General features: G+C 45.3%; 1 protein-coding gene across 1 annotated transcript; it reads left to right on the top strand.

The window, feature by feature from the left end:
• The first annotated feature begins 198 nt into the window (after window positions 1-198).
• On the top strand, window positions 199-13,779 carry TIPRL (TOR signaling pathway regulator). The gene is made up of 7 exons (XM_016148599.2): window positions 199-537; window positions 4,108-4,287; window positions 4,914-5,013; window positions 6,356-6,487; window positions 10,603-10,698; window positions 12,483-12,545; window positions 13,459-13,779. The coding sequence occupies exons 1-7, from the start codon at window positions 434-436 to the stop codon at window positions 13,600-13,602; spliced, it is 819 nt and encodes a 272-aa protein (XP_016004085.2). The 5' UTR covers window positions 199-433; the 3' UTR covers window positions 13,603-13,779.
• The last annotated feature ends 919 nt before the right edge of the window (window positions 13,780-14,698 follow it).

Raw genomic sequence — 14,698 nt, 5'->3', positions numbered from 1 at the left:
CAGCGGTTCCATCCAGGCCCCCCCATCTGGCCTAAGTTGACCAAGCCCTACCGCACCTGTACCGTAAAATCCCCCGAAATGACGCCAACCAATGAGTTCAGGGGGGCGGTGCGTTCCTGACCACACCCCCTTGCAGCAGAAGCCCCGCCCCTCGCCCTCTCCACTTTCCTTTTTTCCGGTGCGTCGTGACGTAAGACGTGGGTCACGCAGCGTTGGCGAGAGGGCCCGGAAGCAAAAGGCGAAGGGGCGGGGAAAAGGCGGAAGGGAGGGCGGGCGTCCGGCCGGGCGGCACGGGCGGGGCCGGGCCGGGCATGGTAACGGCTCGCGGGCCGAGGGTGCTGGGCCGCTGCGAGGGAGGGGAGCGGGTGTCCGCCGCCGCCGCCGCTGTCGCCCCAGCCTGTTCCGGACGGCGCCCGCGGGCCCCGCCTCGGCCATGATGATCCATGGCTTCCAGAGCAGCCACCAGGACTTCACCTTCGGGCCCTGGAAGCTGACAGCAGCCAAGACCCACATCATGAAGTCAGCGGACGTGGAGAAGTGAGGCTCCGGGGCCCGGGTCGGGGCGCGGGCGGGAGCTGGGCCTGGGCGGGAGGCCGGGCGACTCGCGCAGCGCCCACCCTCCTCCGGGGCGGAGGCTCTGTCCCCCAGGACGGGACCTTTGAGTGACAACATGGGCGAATAACCGTGTCGCCCCTCGCGTCCTTCGGCGGGGGTTCGCCAGGCGCTGCCGGGGTTTGAGTGGCGCGTGACTGCGCCGGCGGACTTGCCTCTCCCCGCAGGTCTCCACCTGCCCCAGCCCGCGCCGCCTTTGCACCCTGTCTTCCTGGGTGGCTCTGACCTGCTTGCTCGGGGTTAGTAACGGGAATGATATATACACTCGGCGTTTAGTACGTCAGGTGCGGCGCCAGGCACTGGGGACACGGAAGGTGGAAGCCAGCCTCGACTCGGGGAATTCACAGCCTCCGGAGCAGGGCAGCTGGTTACCGTACAGCGCGAGCTGCTGTTCCGTAGAGATGTGTCACGTTTTAGGAGGGCAGGGCGTCCAGGAAGTTGGGGTGCCTGAACTGAATCTTGACTAAATGAGGGGGCTCAGAGGGCACGTGTAAAGCCGGGAGGTCTGGGAGAGTGAGAGCCGTGGTGCGTTTGAAGAACTGTTTCTGTGCGGTTGGAGCGCGAGGTTCCAGAGGGCGAGTAGAGGCAGAGAGAGGCAGGCCCGCGGGAGCGGAGGTGTTACCGAGAGACCTTTTTTTATGCCCTGCTAAGGCGATCTAGATTATGTCTGACGACCACCGGGTGTAATGATACACAGGGGAGCGACATTCTCAAATGGGTACTCTGCACGATTTCTCTGGAGGCGATGTGGAGGAGGGCTGCGGGACTGGGTCCGAGGCGACCAGTTAGAAGGCCAGGGAGGACAGGAGAGGTGTGCTAGGATTAAGTCCCTGGATTTGACGGCCAGCTGATAGGAGAAGGAAGGGAAGAGGAGGAACCTGTAGGGATGGCAAGATTTCTGACTTGGGCTGTTATTGCAGGGGAAGCATTGCCATTGAACCAGGTGAGAAACACAACAGGAAGGGCAGGTGTTGGATAGAGGGTTTAGTTTGTTGAAATGTGAGTTGCATGTGGGTCGTAAAGTGGAGATGTAGCGAATGTTTGGATATATTTATCCTGGAGCTTAAAAAAGCTTGTTTTTGGCTTTGGGAGTCATCACCTTTCAGTTGAATCCTGGAGCCTTGGGATTGAATGAAGATCATCAAGAAGAAGAGGACAAGGTCATGAGATGGAACCCTGGGAAGCACCTGCATTTAAGATCTAGGCAGAGGGAGGTGACCAGGGAAGAGAGGAGAGTCTTGGAAGGGTATTTAGCTGCCTAAAAAGAAGTCAAGGAAAAAAAAAAAAAAAAAAGGCATTCTTGAAGACTCATTAAGAAAAGCTAGGAAGATACAGAAAAGGAAAAATTCATCCCACCACAGATTTACGATTCACTCTGAGTTTTCTTCTCCATGTGACTTTCTCTGTTACACATTTATTGCACCATATACATATAAAGCAGTCAGCTTCCCATTGTGGTTACCTGTATAATTTACTTACAGATTCTCTAAGAGGTGTTGGATGGGGAGTTTTAAAGGGAATCAAATTCCAGATCTTTAATCTCTTTATTTGTTATTCTAAAGTAGATCTGCCTGAATATACTTAGTCCTTCCTATGACAAAAGAAAGGCTTACCCCTCGCTCATCCTAAATTTTTCTGTGATGCATTGCCCTAGGGTATAAAAACTCTAGGGTGCTAAATAAATGGATTATGGGAATTATGGATTAAGGAAGCTTCTTTTAATGAATTAAGGCATCTTAATCTCATAGAGGCCTCCTGTCTTCCCCGTCTTATAAATGATGATACCCATTTGTTAAGAGGGAAGCTTGGTATTAGAAATGGTGTTCAGATACTCTGGCCAGTGCTTAAATACTCTGGATTTAGAACATTTGAAGCAGTGTAAGTTAGTGATTCTTTTACACGTATAACTAAAATATTTCATAGGACTACCAAAGGTGTACACATCAGTTGAACTTGAGCACATTGTCTCACGATATTGTTAAATGATCCCTGATCATTAAGAAAAGGTAAAATAATATTTTCTGTTGAAGAACACAAAAAAGTCTGTAATACATTTGGAAATTTTCCAAAATCAATCAGTAAAAAATTTGTAACATAAGGTAACTGGAAAATTCACCTCCATGGACCCTCTGTGTTAGTTACCCTTTCAGGTTGCAAGGAACAGAGACCCAGGTTGCCTTAAGTAATGGGAATTTAATAACATATGAGAAAATAATCAAACACAGGAGTTATCTCAGAAAATGGACAGCAGTTCTCGTGGTCCCACCAGTTGTGTAGAAGTCTCTGCTCTTGTTACTGCTACTTCTCTGTCTCTGGTTTTTTCTGTCTGCTTCCCTTGCTGTTGCTTAACATTATCGTTCTCCCTCCTCTCTACCTCGAGGCTTCTCTTTCCTGCCCCGTCTTATGGTCTGTACTTCATTTGGCTCTCATTCAGCGTTAGGAAAGGAGAGATCCAAGTAAGTTTAATTGACCACTATTCAATGCAGCACGAGTGTGTTGGGCAGAGTTCTTAGGCTGAAATCCAGGGGTTCCTGCCAGCTCAGAAATGATTGCCTTTGGTCGAGGAGCTGAACCTCCGTAGCTAACGTCCTGGTTGTGACTGCGGTAATGGGTCAAAGGCGTGGTAATGTATACATAGAGCTACTTATTTCAGAAGTGAGTAGCCGCCACTTAAAACTTTATAACAGGGATTGCGAACTCCTTACCCCCTCTAAGGGTACTGGTGAATCAGAGAGCCTTTGCCCCAGTTAAAGGGGCAACCTCTACTCAAGTTTTAGCCAGTCGGTGCCATGTGGCAATATAGGTCCCATGTTGCCAGCTCTTCCATTTTTATTTTTTTCAAAAAAGAAAAATCAGAAGTCCAGATTTTTCTAAAATCTCTTAATTTTTGTAGCAACTGTCTTTTAGTAATTGTTGGCAACTATTTTAAATATTGTTCAGGCTAACAAAACACGTCTGTGGATTAATACTTTGTGATTCTGGCTTTAAAGGATGCCTGATGTAACTTTCTTCCCTAATGAGGCCGGCCAGATGAGGTCCAAGTATTTGAGCAGGCCAGCGCAATGTAGAGAGTGACTAGCTCTGTGATCTTGAGTTAGTCGTCTGAACTCTGAGCCTTTCTCAGCTCACAAGGCAGTTTTAAGGATCAAACTCACTACCTCAGAAGCCATCTCCGATCCTTCTCCCCATTAGTAGCCTCCCCCCATTACCTTGCTTTATGTTTTGTATGTCATTTATCACTAGCTGACATTATAGTATATATTTATTTCTATACTTGTTTGTTATCTATCAGTATAGCCTACTACCTAGTACAGTGTCATAAAGATATACGTGGAGTGGATGGATGATGAGCACATTTGTAGACTGCGAATGGATCGCGTTTATGAAATCATGAATTATTTAACTCATTCAGTAACGTAGGGAGCGCTCTGTTGCCATCCGAAGGAAACGAGTGCTAACCGCAAGGTAACCTGCCTGACTTCTGGTTGTGCGAAGGTTAGCCGATGAGCTGCACATGCCGTCTCTCCCCGAAATGATGTTTGGAGACAACGTTTTAAGAATTCAGCATGGTTCTGGCTTTGGGATTGAGTTCAACGCTACGGATGCGCTGAGATGCGTGAACAACTACCAAGGCATGCTGAAAGTGGCCTGTGCCGAGGCGTGGCAGGAGAGCAGGTGAGGGTCTGGGCAGCGCGGGTGAAGCAGAAGGAGCCGAAGGCCAGATCCAGGTGTACGGATTTTGTCAGAATGCAGGGCCGGTATTGTTATTAAAGTTGACAGTTGCATCATTCTCAAATTAATTTTTCTCATCAACAAAATGGAGATTAGTTACCCCACCTCCCGAATATTTGTTGAGTTGAATTGAATTACACCTGAGCTGAGCTACGCAGTACACCCTATTTTAACATTCCCGTTTTTGAAGAAAAATGTTTATGATTTGCCTTAAAAATTCGAGGAGCTTTGAAATTAAGAAAAACGTATTTTCTTTGAGAATCAAATCAGCAGTTATTTACTTTGTGACTGTTAAGTACTGGGTACCTTGCAGGAAGCAAAGAGCCTCCTTTTAAACTGCATCCTCAGGCAGTGGGCAGGTTAATTGGAAAGGCGCCATCGGCACATGACAAGTTAAATAAAACAAATGTGCAGGGAAAAGGGGAAAGATCTGTGTTAGTGAATTTTGACAAGCATATGTATTTGGTAGCATAGCTTATGTTATTTGTAGACTAATCCGGTGTGACGTGAATACAGATGATCTATGCTCCGCATCACCAAATCTGACTCTTCCCCTTTTGGTGTTTGAGGACGGAGGGCGAGCACTCCAAGGAGGTCGTCAAACCATACGATTGGACCTATACGACAGATTATAAGGGCACGTTACTTGGAGAACCACTCAAGTTAAAGGTAAATCTTACTTTATGAGTCATTGTCTTGAACAGTCTTAGCATTAGAACTTTCTAGTAATGGGTTATTTTTCGCTACGAGTTTCATTCTAGTTTCCATTGTAGGAGGCTTTAGAACCTGATGTGAGGGAATTTTGCATATTGATTATTAGCAGAAAATAAAAGGCCAGAGTGGAATAGTTTTTATTCCTAAAAGTGTGGTCGGTAGCAATGGCAAACTGCTTTAATGTTATCATTATTATCAAGAAGCATTAAAATGTATCTGTCCTTGATGCGATGTGTTCGGTGATTTAAACATAACCTGCTAGCTAGTAGCTTCCAGTTCTACAGTTGAACAGACACGTGGGCAAATAGGATTTTCGGTCAGACAATTTGTCCAGCCCACACTCTGCATGAGCCTGGCAGGACTTTAGGCAAGTGACTGAATCCGTCTATCCAAGTCTCAGTTTCTCAGTAAACTGGGTAAACAGAAATGTCTGCCTCACAGCAGAGCGTTGGTCTGAGGGATGCTCTCAGCGACTCCCGAAGCTGTGTGCTGCTGTGAGTGTGCACCTGTGCGAGCCCTGCTTACGGGGGGCCCTGCTAAGTGACACTGGCAAGATGGGATCCGTAGGTCTCACGCTGGGAGCTTAGCTCTATTTTGAAATCATACAGTGTGACCGAAATGAGGTTTGGCTTAGGTTGCAGTCTCTAAATGTCACCTGCTGTTATAGAGAACAGAATTATTTCCGTGTAACTATTTACATTAAAAGTGGTTACTGGGGACCCTGTATCAGACGTTGGCACTTAGGCAGAAATGTTACGGTCGGGGTTGTGTATGGGCCCCTTGTCCCTGTAAAGAATTTTAGAATCTTGGGAAGATAGAAGTTCGTAGCAAGAACTTAATTCTTGTCTTCAGTTGCTACTGCTGTACATCTCAAGCCTTAACTATTTTTCTGTGCTGATTCAAAAAAAAAAACATAGGTTTTGAGAGAAAACGTGTTCATTCACTCATTCACTCTTGAGCTCTGACCGCGTGCCTGGCACCAACCCTCGGAGCCTCCTCTACAGCCTCGTGGGGGAGGAGGCTCTGCAAGTCCCTTCTGATGCCTCGTAGATTGGTGTCCTCTCTCCTCACTCCTGATCGATAAACTTGGCAAATTGCATAGGCCTTTTGACATTTCACTGTCGGGAGCGAGGAGGTGGGAACTCGTTTCACCCCGGCACCATTTCAATGATGACGGGCTCCGCAGGCTGACTTAGGGGAAGCCTCCGGAAGGCCATGCGGTAGCATTAGCTGCTCACCCACGTCTCTAGCGCCTTCAACATTTTTTTATATGCTCCTTATAAATATTTTCTTTCAGGTTGTACCTACAACAGACCATATAGATACTGAGAAATTGAAAGCCAGAGAACAAATTAAGTTTTTTGAAGAAGTTCTCCTGTTTGAGGACGAACTTCATGATCATGGAGTTTCAAGCCTAAGTGTGAAAATTGTGAGTATTATGATTTTTGTTTAAAATCTTTCTTCTGTTCCTCACATTGGTCAAAAATGTAAGGCTCACTTTGAGTCATAGTGCCTTAACATGATGTCATGTAAAGATCCACTTGGGTCTAGAGGATATCTTACTATATCCATTATAAAATTCACAGAATCTTAATATATTGTTACGACTTCATTTTAGCAAGCATTTATTAAAGACCTGCCTGACCACTTTGCAGTTATTATTAATTTGAAAACTATGGCTTAATTTTCACATTTTGAATTAAAAATGATATTGAAAGGCTCTGCAGACAGCAAGGTGCACGTCATTTAAAGAAGAGACCTACGTGTCAGGACCATTAAACCACACTTCAGTTTCCAGCAGAGACGTGGAAGCAGAACCGACACGTGTGATTCCCTTGAGGGACGAGCCACTCCCATTCATAGTGCTGCCCCTGGTGGAATGTGCTTAAGAAGGAAAGTAAACAGGCCACACACAGTTACTCCTGTTCGCTTACTGTTAGGCTGTAACTGGGTTTCTAATGCTTTCCTGAAAAACTTCAACTGAACTTTCGTATTAAATACCTCACCCTTTAAGACCTAGCTAAAGTGTCACCTCCTCTGTGAGCCTTTCCACAGCGGGTTAAGTAACCCTTCTCCATCCTCCTGCAAGCACTTTGTTTGTAACTTCTCCATCATAGAACTTAGGTCTGCAGAGACAGGCCCCCGCATCAAACATGGTTCCTGAAGCGTAATGATTGTGGGCGTTGTGATGTAAACAGTAGTAAAGCATGAAAACAATAAATGAGAAGCAGCAATACGTAAGGTCAGGTTTTTCTGTGATAGGATTTTGGAATTGTAATGAATTTTTAGAGAATCATTTAGTTTAGCCTCTGTATTTTCTAGACGAGGCCCCCAAAGACTAGTTTACCTAAGGCTGTGAAACTAATTGGCGAGTTTTCTCTGAACCAATGTATATCGTTATTGTAGCATTAGATCGTTACTTTCCTGGCCCCTTACTCCCCATTCACCTGTTACTCCTGCTTTATCTGTTGTCATTTAGCTTTGTTCACTCTGACTCGGGCCTTTCCTCTTGTCTCCCCAAAACTGACGATACTGAACGCTCGTTACGAGTGCGCATTTGGGTGTGCGTTTGTGTTCCCGCGGGCGGGTGCGGGGGGAGCACGGGTTTTTGTAGACGCGGGTGGGGGGGAGAGTGTGCACGTGAGTGCTCTGCGTGTGCACCAGAGAAGACAGCACGTCGCAGACCGAAGAGTATCGTCGTCGTCATTGCGAAGGGTTCTTTGTTCTCACCTAGCGTAACTTTTTACAAGTCACGTGATAGGGTTGGATTTTTGAAACGCCTGTAAGGATTTCATTAAAATAATGTTCTTCCTGGGTTGGTTTCTCTCTAACCGTGTATCAGGTATTGCTCTAAATAAAATAAATGCCCTCGTTTCTGGCCTAGAGGTAGTGGGTGTAGACAGATGAAGTCCTCTTGTATGGAAGCAAAGACTAGCCTGAGAAATAGGATACAGGTGAGAAACCAGGAGTGGTGCCCGGGAGGCCAAGGGACTAGAGCTTCTCAGGAGGGGGGCACAGGCCAGTATTGTGCCGTAAAGGGACCTGGGGAGCTAGAGTGGCACGGCATCCTTGAGACTAAAACTGGTTTTGCTGGTGTCAGCGATCAGGGTGGCGAGAGCAGTGTGAGTTGCTTGGTTGGGGGTCAGCGACATGTGGCGGCAGAGACCAGACTCACTCGCTGGTGTAGGAGAAACGGGCGTGGCTGGGAGGGAACGCGAGGTCGACAGGTGTGTGCGTGTTTTATTTTGAATACGGGGAAGACCCGAGCACCTTTTTTTAAAAAAATATATATATATATTATTATTATTAATGCCTGCAGCACCCAGTCTTCCTAGGTGGTCTCCCATCTAAGCCCGACCCTGTACTAACCAGGCCCGACCCTGCTCAGCTTCCGAGATCAGACATTGGGCTTGTTCAGGGTAACGTGGCTGTAGACCAGGGACCGTGGCTCCACTGGGGAGTGAACCCAGGACCTTCTGCGTGTAAAACAGATGTGCTGACCGCTACACTATGGCACCACGTCCAGACCAGAGCATCTTTAGGTGTCCACAGGAAGGAGTCCTAGAGAGAGAGGAGAAAAGGGTGGGCTGAAGTTTCTGAGGGTGAGGAGCAGAGGAGGAGCGGAAGGGGCCTGAGCTTTTGCTCTGGTGAGACGCCATGCTAGATGCTTGTCTGCATCATCTCATGTAATCCTCAGGCGAGTTCTCTGAATACTTTCATGTCCACATTTTACAGATGAAGAAAGCGGGGTTCAGAGCGGGTAACCTGCCTAAGGTCACGTGCACAGTGAATAGGTCTGCCTCTGCCCTCGCTCATAACCCCTGGGATCTGGTTAGCCCAGGCAGAAGAGGGAGCTGCTTCCACGGTGGTGGGAGGGAAGGGGCCAGGGTCTGGGAAGTCTGCCTCCATTCCAGGGGGCCCCACACCTGGAGCTTCTCACAGTTACCTAGGTCAGCGATCTAGTGGTCTTTTACACCGTAGGACAAAGTATTTCTTACTTGATGACACTTAAAGTAGGACACTTGCCGTGCGTGTTGAATGGAAAGGTGGGTGGGCAGATGTGGGAATGTAGGGTGTGGGTCAGCAGAGGCTTTTTAGAGGACGGGGCCCCTGATCCGGGTTCTAGGTGTATAAATTTGTCCTGCCGGACCAGGGAGGGGCCTGATAGTGGAACACGGTGACACCAACATATTTTCTGAGCTGGTGGCTTGGGCGAGTGGCTAGTCAAGTCAGCCTGTCCCATTGCCGGCCGCTGCCAGAGAATGAAGCGTGGACATGACCTCCAAATGCCTCGCTAGCCGAGGTCTTTGATTGGCCTTTGTCCATCAGACTTTTTCTGACTTAAAATGTACATTTTCCCAATTGCTTTCAGATAGAATGGGAGCCATCCCAGATCATTTTTAGTGTAACAAAGCTTTCCAATGAGCTCCTAAAACAGGATCTGTTTTAAGGATGACCTTACAGCCTCCCTCCTTGCTGGGAGTTTGGGGTACGGAGTATATTGATGGCGTCTCACTTGCCTCTGAGTCTTTTAACCTTGGTTGCAAAACTGATTAAAAGTTTTTAATTACTTTAGAATTACAAAACTAGATGCCTGTGAATGTTTATTTTTAGTTTCCATAAGACTAATTATAAATCATTCAAAAGAAATGTGATGAACCGTGAAAGCCGCTTTTGTAAGCAAAGCGACTGACTTTACATCCCTCAGGTTCTTGGGTGGAACCTTTTCGGTTGCTCTTAATTTATTTCAGTGTTTCAGGTTTTGAAGTGACTTTTTTCCACCTTAATTTTCCATTCTAAACCTAGAGGATTTTTACTTAAAAAAAAAAGAAAGAGAAAAGCGCAGGGCGAGAGAGTGGGCTTCGGGCTCCGCGCCGCGTGGGACGGGCTGCAGGGGGGCCCCGGCTCACGCCCGTTTCGGTGGCTTTGGTGCTGAATGGCGTCACCTACATCTAAGTGTAAGATGTTTAGTTCCGAAATTAATTTTTCTTTGTTTTTCTAAAGGAGCTTCTCTCAGCAGCGTTTGTTTTTAGGTTAGAATTTTGTGCCCGAGTGTTCTCTCGTCCTTGCTAGGGCTTAGGGCCTGCAGGACTGCACTGTAACGGAAATCTAAGGAGAAGCTGTGTTCTTGCTAATAGTTAGTTTTTAACTTTCAGAGAAAATGAGTTTTCTGTCTACCGAATCCTGGCAGCGCCGTGATGCTCTGTAACGGCTTTGACAGCTCCTGGCCGGTCGCGTCCTGGCCGGAGCCAGGAGGGAGCGCTGTCCGCCTTGGCATCCGCATTGTGCTTGGGAGTCCAGGTGTGCGGGGCAAGAGCACGTTTCACCTGCGGCACAAAGGAACCAGGACATTCAGCAATAGAACCTAAACAAGGGTTTGAGCCTTGGAGCTGGGAAAAAGAACCTCTAGGTCAGAGATCTCTACATACTGCCACTTCCGCCCTCCTCCAAAGCTTAATTTTTTTTTTTTTTTGCTTTTAGCAATGTAACGAAATATTTAATTTTTATAGAAACGTTAATGTACTTTTTTTGGTCTGTTTTCAGAGAGTAATGCCGTCTAGCTTTTTCCTGCTGTTGCGGTTTTTCTTGAGAATCGATGGCGTGCTTATCAGAATGAACGACACGAGACTCTACCACGAGGTAGCTTCTCCCCGAACCAGCACACTGCTTGATGCGGGGCCTCTTCTCGTTGCTTCGTCGTCTGTCTGAGAATTCGAAATTAAATAATGCGTTATATTTCCTGGCAGTCATTCTAACCATTAAGATCGGTGTTTCACAGTCACTGTTGATGGCAGTTGCTGAAACATCACATCTTCTTTTCTGAAAGTTCTGGCAGAAAATGTTTTCTACAGGATGCTCCCTACCTGGGGAGCGAGGGTGATGCTTTTAAAAAAATCTTATATGTCCTTAAGCTAAGAAAACTGTCCCTAACTCTCTTCCCTTAGTTTAGAGTATGTATTGTTTATATGAGGAACTGATACTAGAAATAGCAATCACATGGCTTCCTGAAATTTGTGTACCATAATTATTTAGGTAATTATTCTAAAGCTTAAAAGCTCTGTGCTCCATCTGAAGGAATTGTTAACAACAAGGCTTATAGAAAAATAAAGTGTTAAAAAAAGTGGAGGGAGGCTTGAGTCATGACTATTCTTCCGGTAGCTTCATGGCAGCCTGTCCTTTCTGAACGAATTTTTACCTTCAGATTTGTGATCATGTAGGATGATGAATTAGAGAAGAGACCCTGGGTATCATGCAGGGTGGTTGTTGTAATGGTCACCTCTTACAACACCCCAATGAAATACTAAAAGTTGGCTGTGTTTTTCTCCCTTAGAAAGGGCGAAATCTAAATTAAAAAAAAATACTTAGGTTTTAACTCAACGAGATTGAGTTTTTGAGGAGTTACTCTAAAAAGATTCTATTATATGATAATCCAAAAATATGAATCAGGCAGTTGCCTAGGGTCGTACGTATATGGATGTCTGTGGCACTGTTCTTTGTAACCCAAAATGGAGGGGAAGAAGACACTTAGTGACCATCGAATGGGCATTAAGTTGTTTGCTTTGTATCTGTGTAGTAGAGAAATTACAACCATTAATTAGTGGCAGAGAGCTATAGTTAACTGATTCGGAGGGATGCGTGTAAGGTTATATAAGATTTTGTGTAGAGATTTCCCGATGTTAAGGACAGTGTCATAAGAGCTTGTGATGGCTGATGGCTTATACTCTCTTTACATACTTTGTTATTTGATCTTTTAAAATAATGAACACTAATCTATTTTTTTTTGAGATGAAAGATTGAAACTTTAGGGAGTTTAATCTTGTAGTTTTCTCTTATTGAAAAGTATTCCCCCCCCAAAAAAAAAATTGTAATAAATTGCTGTTTTAAAACCTAACTTAAAAAAATCTTCAATGGGAAAAATTGAAGTACCAAAAAAAAAAAAAGTGATTTTAAATAAGCAATTTGGCAAGAATTTTGTGGCAATGGGAGAGAATAAAGTATTTTAAAATTCTTTTTTTGGAACATAAAAGTAGCCATAGTCGTGTGAGTAGATGGTGATATCTATAGCTTAAGGAAAAGGTTTAGTTAAGAACTTGAACTAATATTAAAATCTCTTGCATATCTCACTCATATACATAATTCCTTTCAAAGTAAAACCCTTGGTTGTGTTTCTCTTACATGGTAATTATCAAATCTGTTCACATATTGGTGTCTGATGTTACTGTGATTTACAGGGATGAGAATTAATAATTCAGCATTCTCCGTGAGAGTTAAGCAGCACTTACCTCACTGAGGAAGAAGGTAGTCTCATTAGACTTCATGCCATTTTCACAAGCTACTAAAATGTAAGCAGTTCTGTTTAATAGAAAGGGTCGTAAAATCAATATAAATAAATTTGTTGGGACTTTTTTTATTTTCAAACACAGGCCGACAAGACCTACATGTTACGAGAATATACATCACGGGAGAGCAAGATTGCTAATTTAATGGTACAGTATTTAAAGATCAGTTTTTAGACACTGAATTTTTATGTTTCATTTTAAATATGGTACCCTCTCTCCCCATGCCTCACCTGTCCTCCCAAATCTCTATCCCTAAACCTCTTAATTCACTTAAAGGGCTCTGTAGGAAAAATCCTGCTCAGGTATACCTTTTTTTGAACTTACCTCAAATCCAAGAACAGTTAGAGTTGTTAGGTAACTTGGCCATCATCCAATCTAGTATCCACATTTTATTCTGATAAAACGAGACCCAGAGGTGTGAATTACCCTGAGTCATGCACGTGGCACCCACTAGACACCCCTTCCACCTGCCACCCAGTCTCCTCTTCCCCGCTAAAGTGTGCTGACTCTGTAGCATGACTTGTTGGTTTTGGCATAATTTCTCTTTATTTTTGCTTCCCTGGAGCCTGTAAAGGGGCTTCCTTGGTACTTAGAATTCTCTAATGAGTTGCTTCAAAAGTGGCAAATTCCCCGCAGTCTTGATATCCTTTTTTCACACTTTGTGCTTATTTCTGGTCTGAGTGCAGAGCACACGTGGCTCAGACCAGTCAGGTAGATTCCACTGGAGACCACACACTGGGCGCTGAAGGCTGCCGCTCCCGGCATCCCAAAGCAGTGGGGAAGGGAGCGTGGGTTAAGACGCAGTGAGTTCTTAGGACGTTTGCGGGAGCATTGTAAATGCCACATCCCTGTGACACTTGAGGAAATCATTCAGCGACAGCTAAGGAGTCAGTTACAAGAGACACGTTATTGTTAGGGATCCTTGGCGGTGCTCCCTATCTTCGCGTACCAGCCCGCATTTAAAAATCTGCACGCTTTATGAATGGCTGCACCAGAGCATTTCTGAAAAGTATCAGTGCAGTAACTGAATGTGTGCTAACATGATTTATATATTTCCTAGCATGTTTCACCTTCCCTCTTCACGGAACCTAACGAAATATCACAGTATTTACCGATAAAGGAGACAGTTTGTGAGAAGCTAATATTTCCAGAAAGAATTGATCACAACCCCGCAGACTCACAAGAAAATACACCTGTGGAGTAGCATGTGACGTGCCGTACAGTCACCATGGAATCTGACTGGGGACCTTGGCTATTTGGACGGGGGTATTTTTATTATGAGAATGAATTGCCTTGTCAATGTGCAGATTTTCTGTAGCCTTAAAGGAAAGAAAATAAAAGACGATGGCAGGCAGGCTCCACTCAGCCGCCGCGTGTGTACTGTCTGTCTTCAATTCCTATCCCAGACTCACATTTCCTGGAGTTAAATTTGGATTTCTAAATTGTCGCAAAGTGGGACGTCATCAGTAGTCTCGTGAGCGGTGGGCATGGTCTACCTCCGTCGCGAGACCCTGCCTCCCCTGCGAGGACGTTAATCTTGGTCGCTGAGTCGCGGGCCCTGCGGCTCTCACGGCCTGGCGTCGTGCACGGTGACGCTCTGGCTCGTCGCCGTCGGCTCTGTGCTGTTTCTTCGCACTTCTGGAGTCAGGACTGGCCTCCTGGGAAGCTGACCTGTGCTCTAAAGCTCTTCACCCACAAATTAAAAATACTCATTTCCCTCCTAAATTTAAAATGGCTTTTGAAGTTAAAGAAAGTTTCGGACATAGAACCAGAAACCTGGTATTTTGGAGAACGTGAGCTGCCGTGTCTGGGGACACACGTGAGCGCGGCTGGCCGCCTCCCACGGGGCCGGCAGAGTGGCTGTCCATGTATCACACCAACCCCCAAAGCAACCAGCTTAATTTTCTGCCTAAATGTTTGAGGGGTGGCTGTAGAGGAGGAGGGAGCTTCTTTTTAAGTACAAAAGCCAGGTTTTTCTATTTAGGTTTGATTTAATGTTATAGGAAATCCAGTAATTAGTGCAAGACCTAGGTAGTACAGAAGGAATACAAAAATAAATCTAAAATCCATTTGGTTGTTTCGATGATGACCCTTTAAATATTTTATGTTCTTTCCTGCTTTTGTACATGGTCTTCATAAAGGAGAGAGTGGTTATAAAGCACCAAGTAGACAATTACTGGAAATGGGTTTTTAAAAATAACTTTACGGGGCAGGGGAAAAAATATCACTGTTTCTTTCTGGTTTGAACTTGTATATATTTTTCCACTTGATAGATAAACCATTAAGAATATTTAATTAAA

This window comes from Rousettus aegyptiacus, unplaced genomic scaffold (genome assembly GCF_014176215.1).
Source record: "Rousettus aegyptiacus isolate mRouAeg1 unplaced genomic scaffold, mRouAeg1.p scaffold_m13_p_17, whole genome shotgun sequence".
NCBI classification, from domain to species: domain Eukaryota; kingdom Metazoa; phylum Chordata; class Mammalia; order Chiroptera; family Pteropodidae; genus Rousettus; species Rousettus aegyptiacus.
Note: the sequence above shows the minus strand (reverse complement) of the source record. Positions and strands in the feature narration are given on the sequence as shown.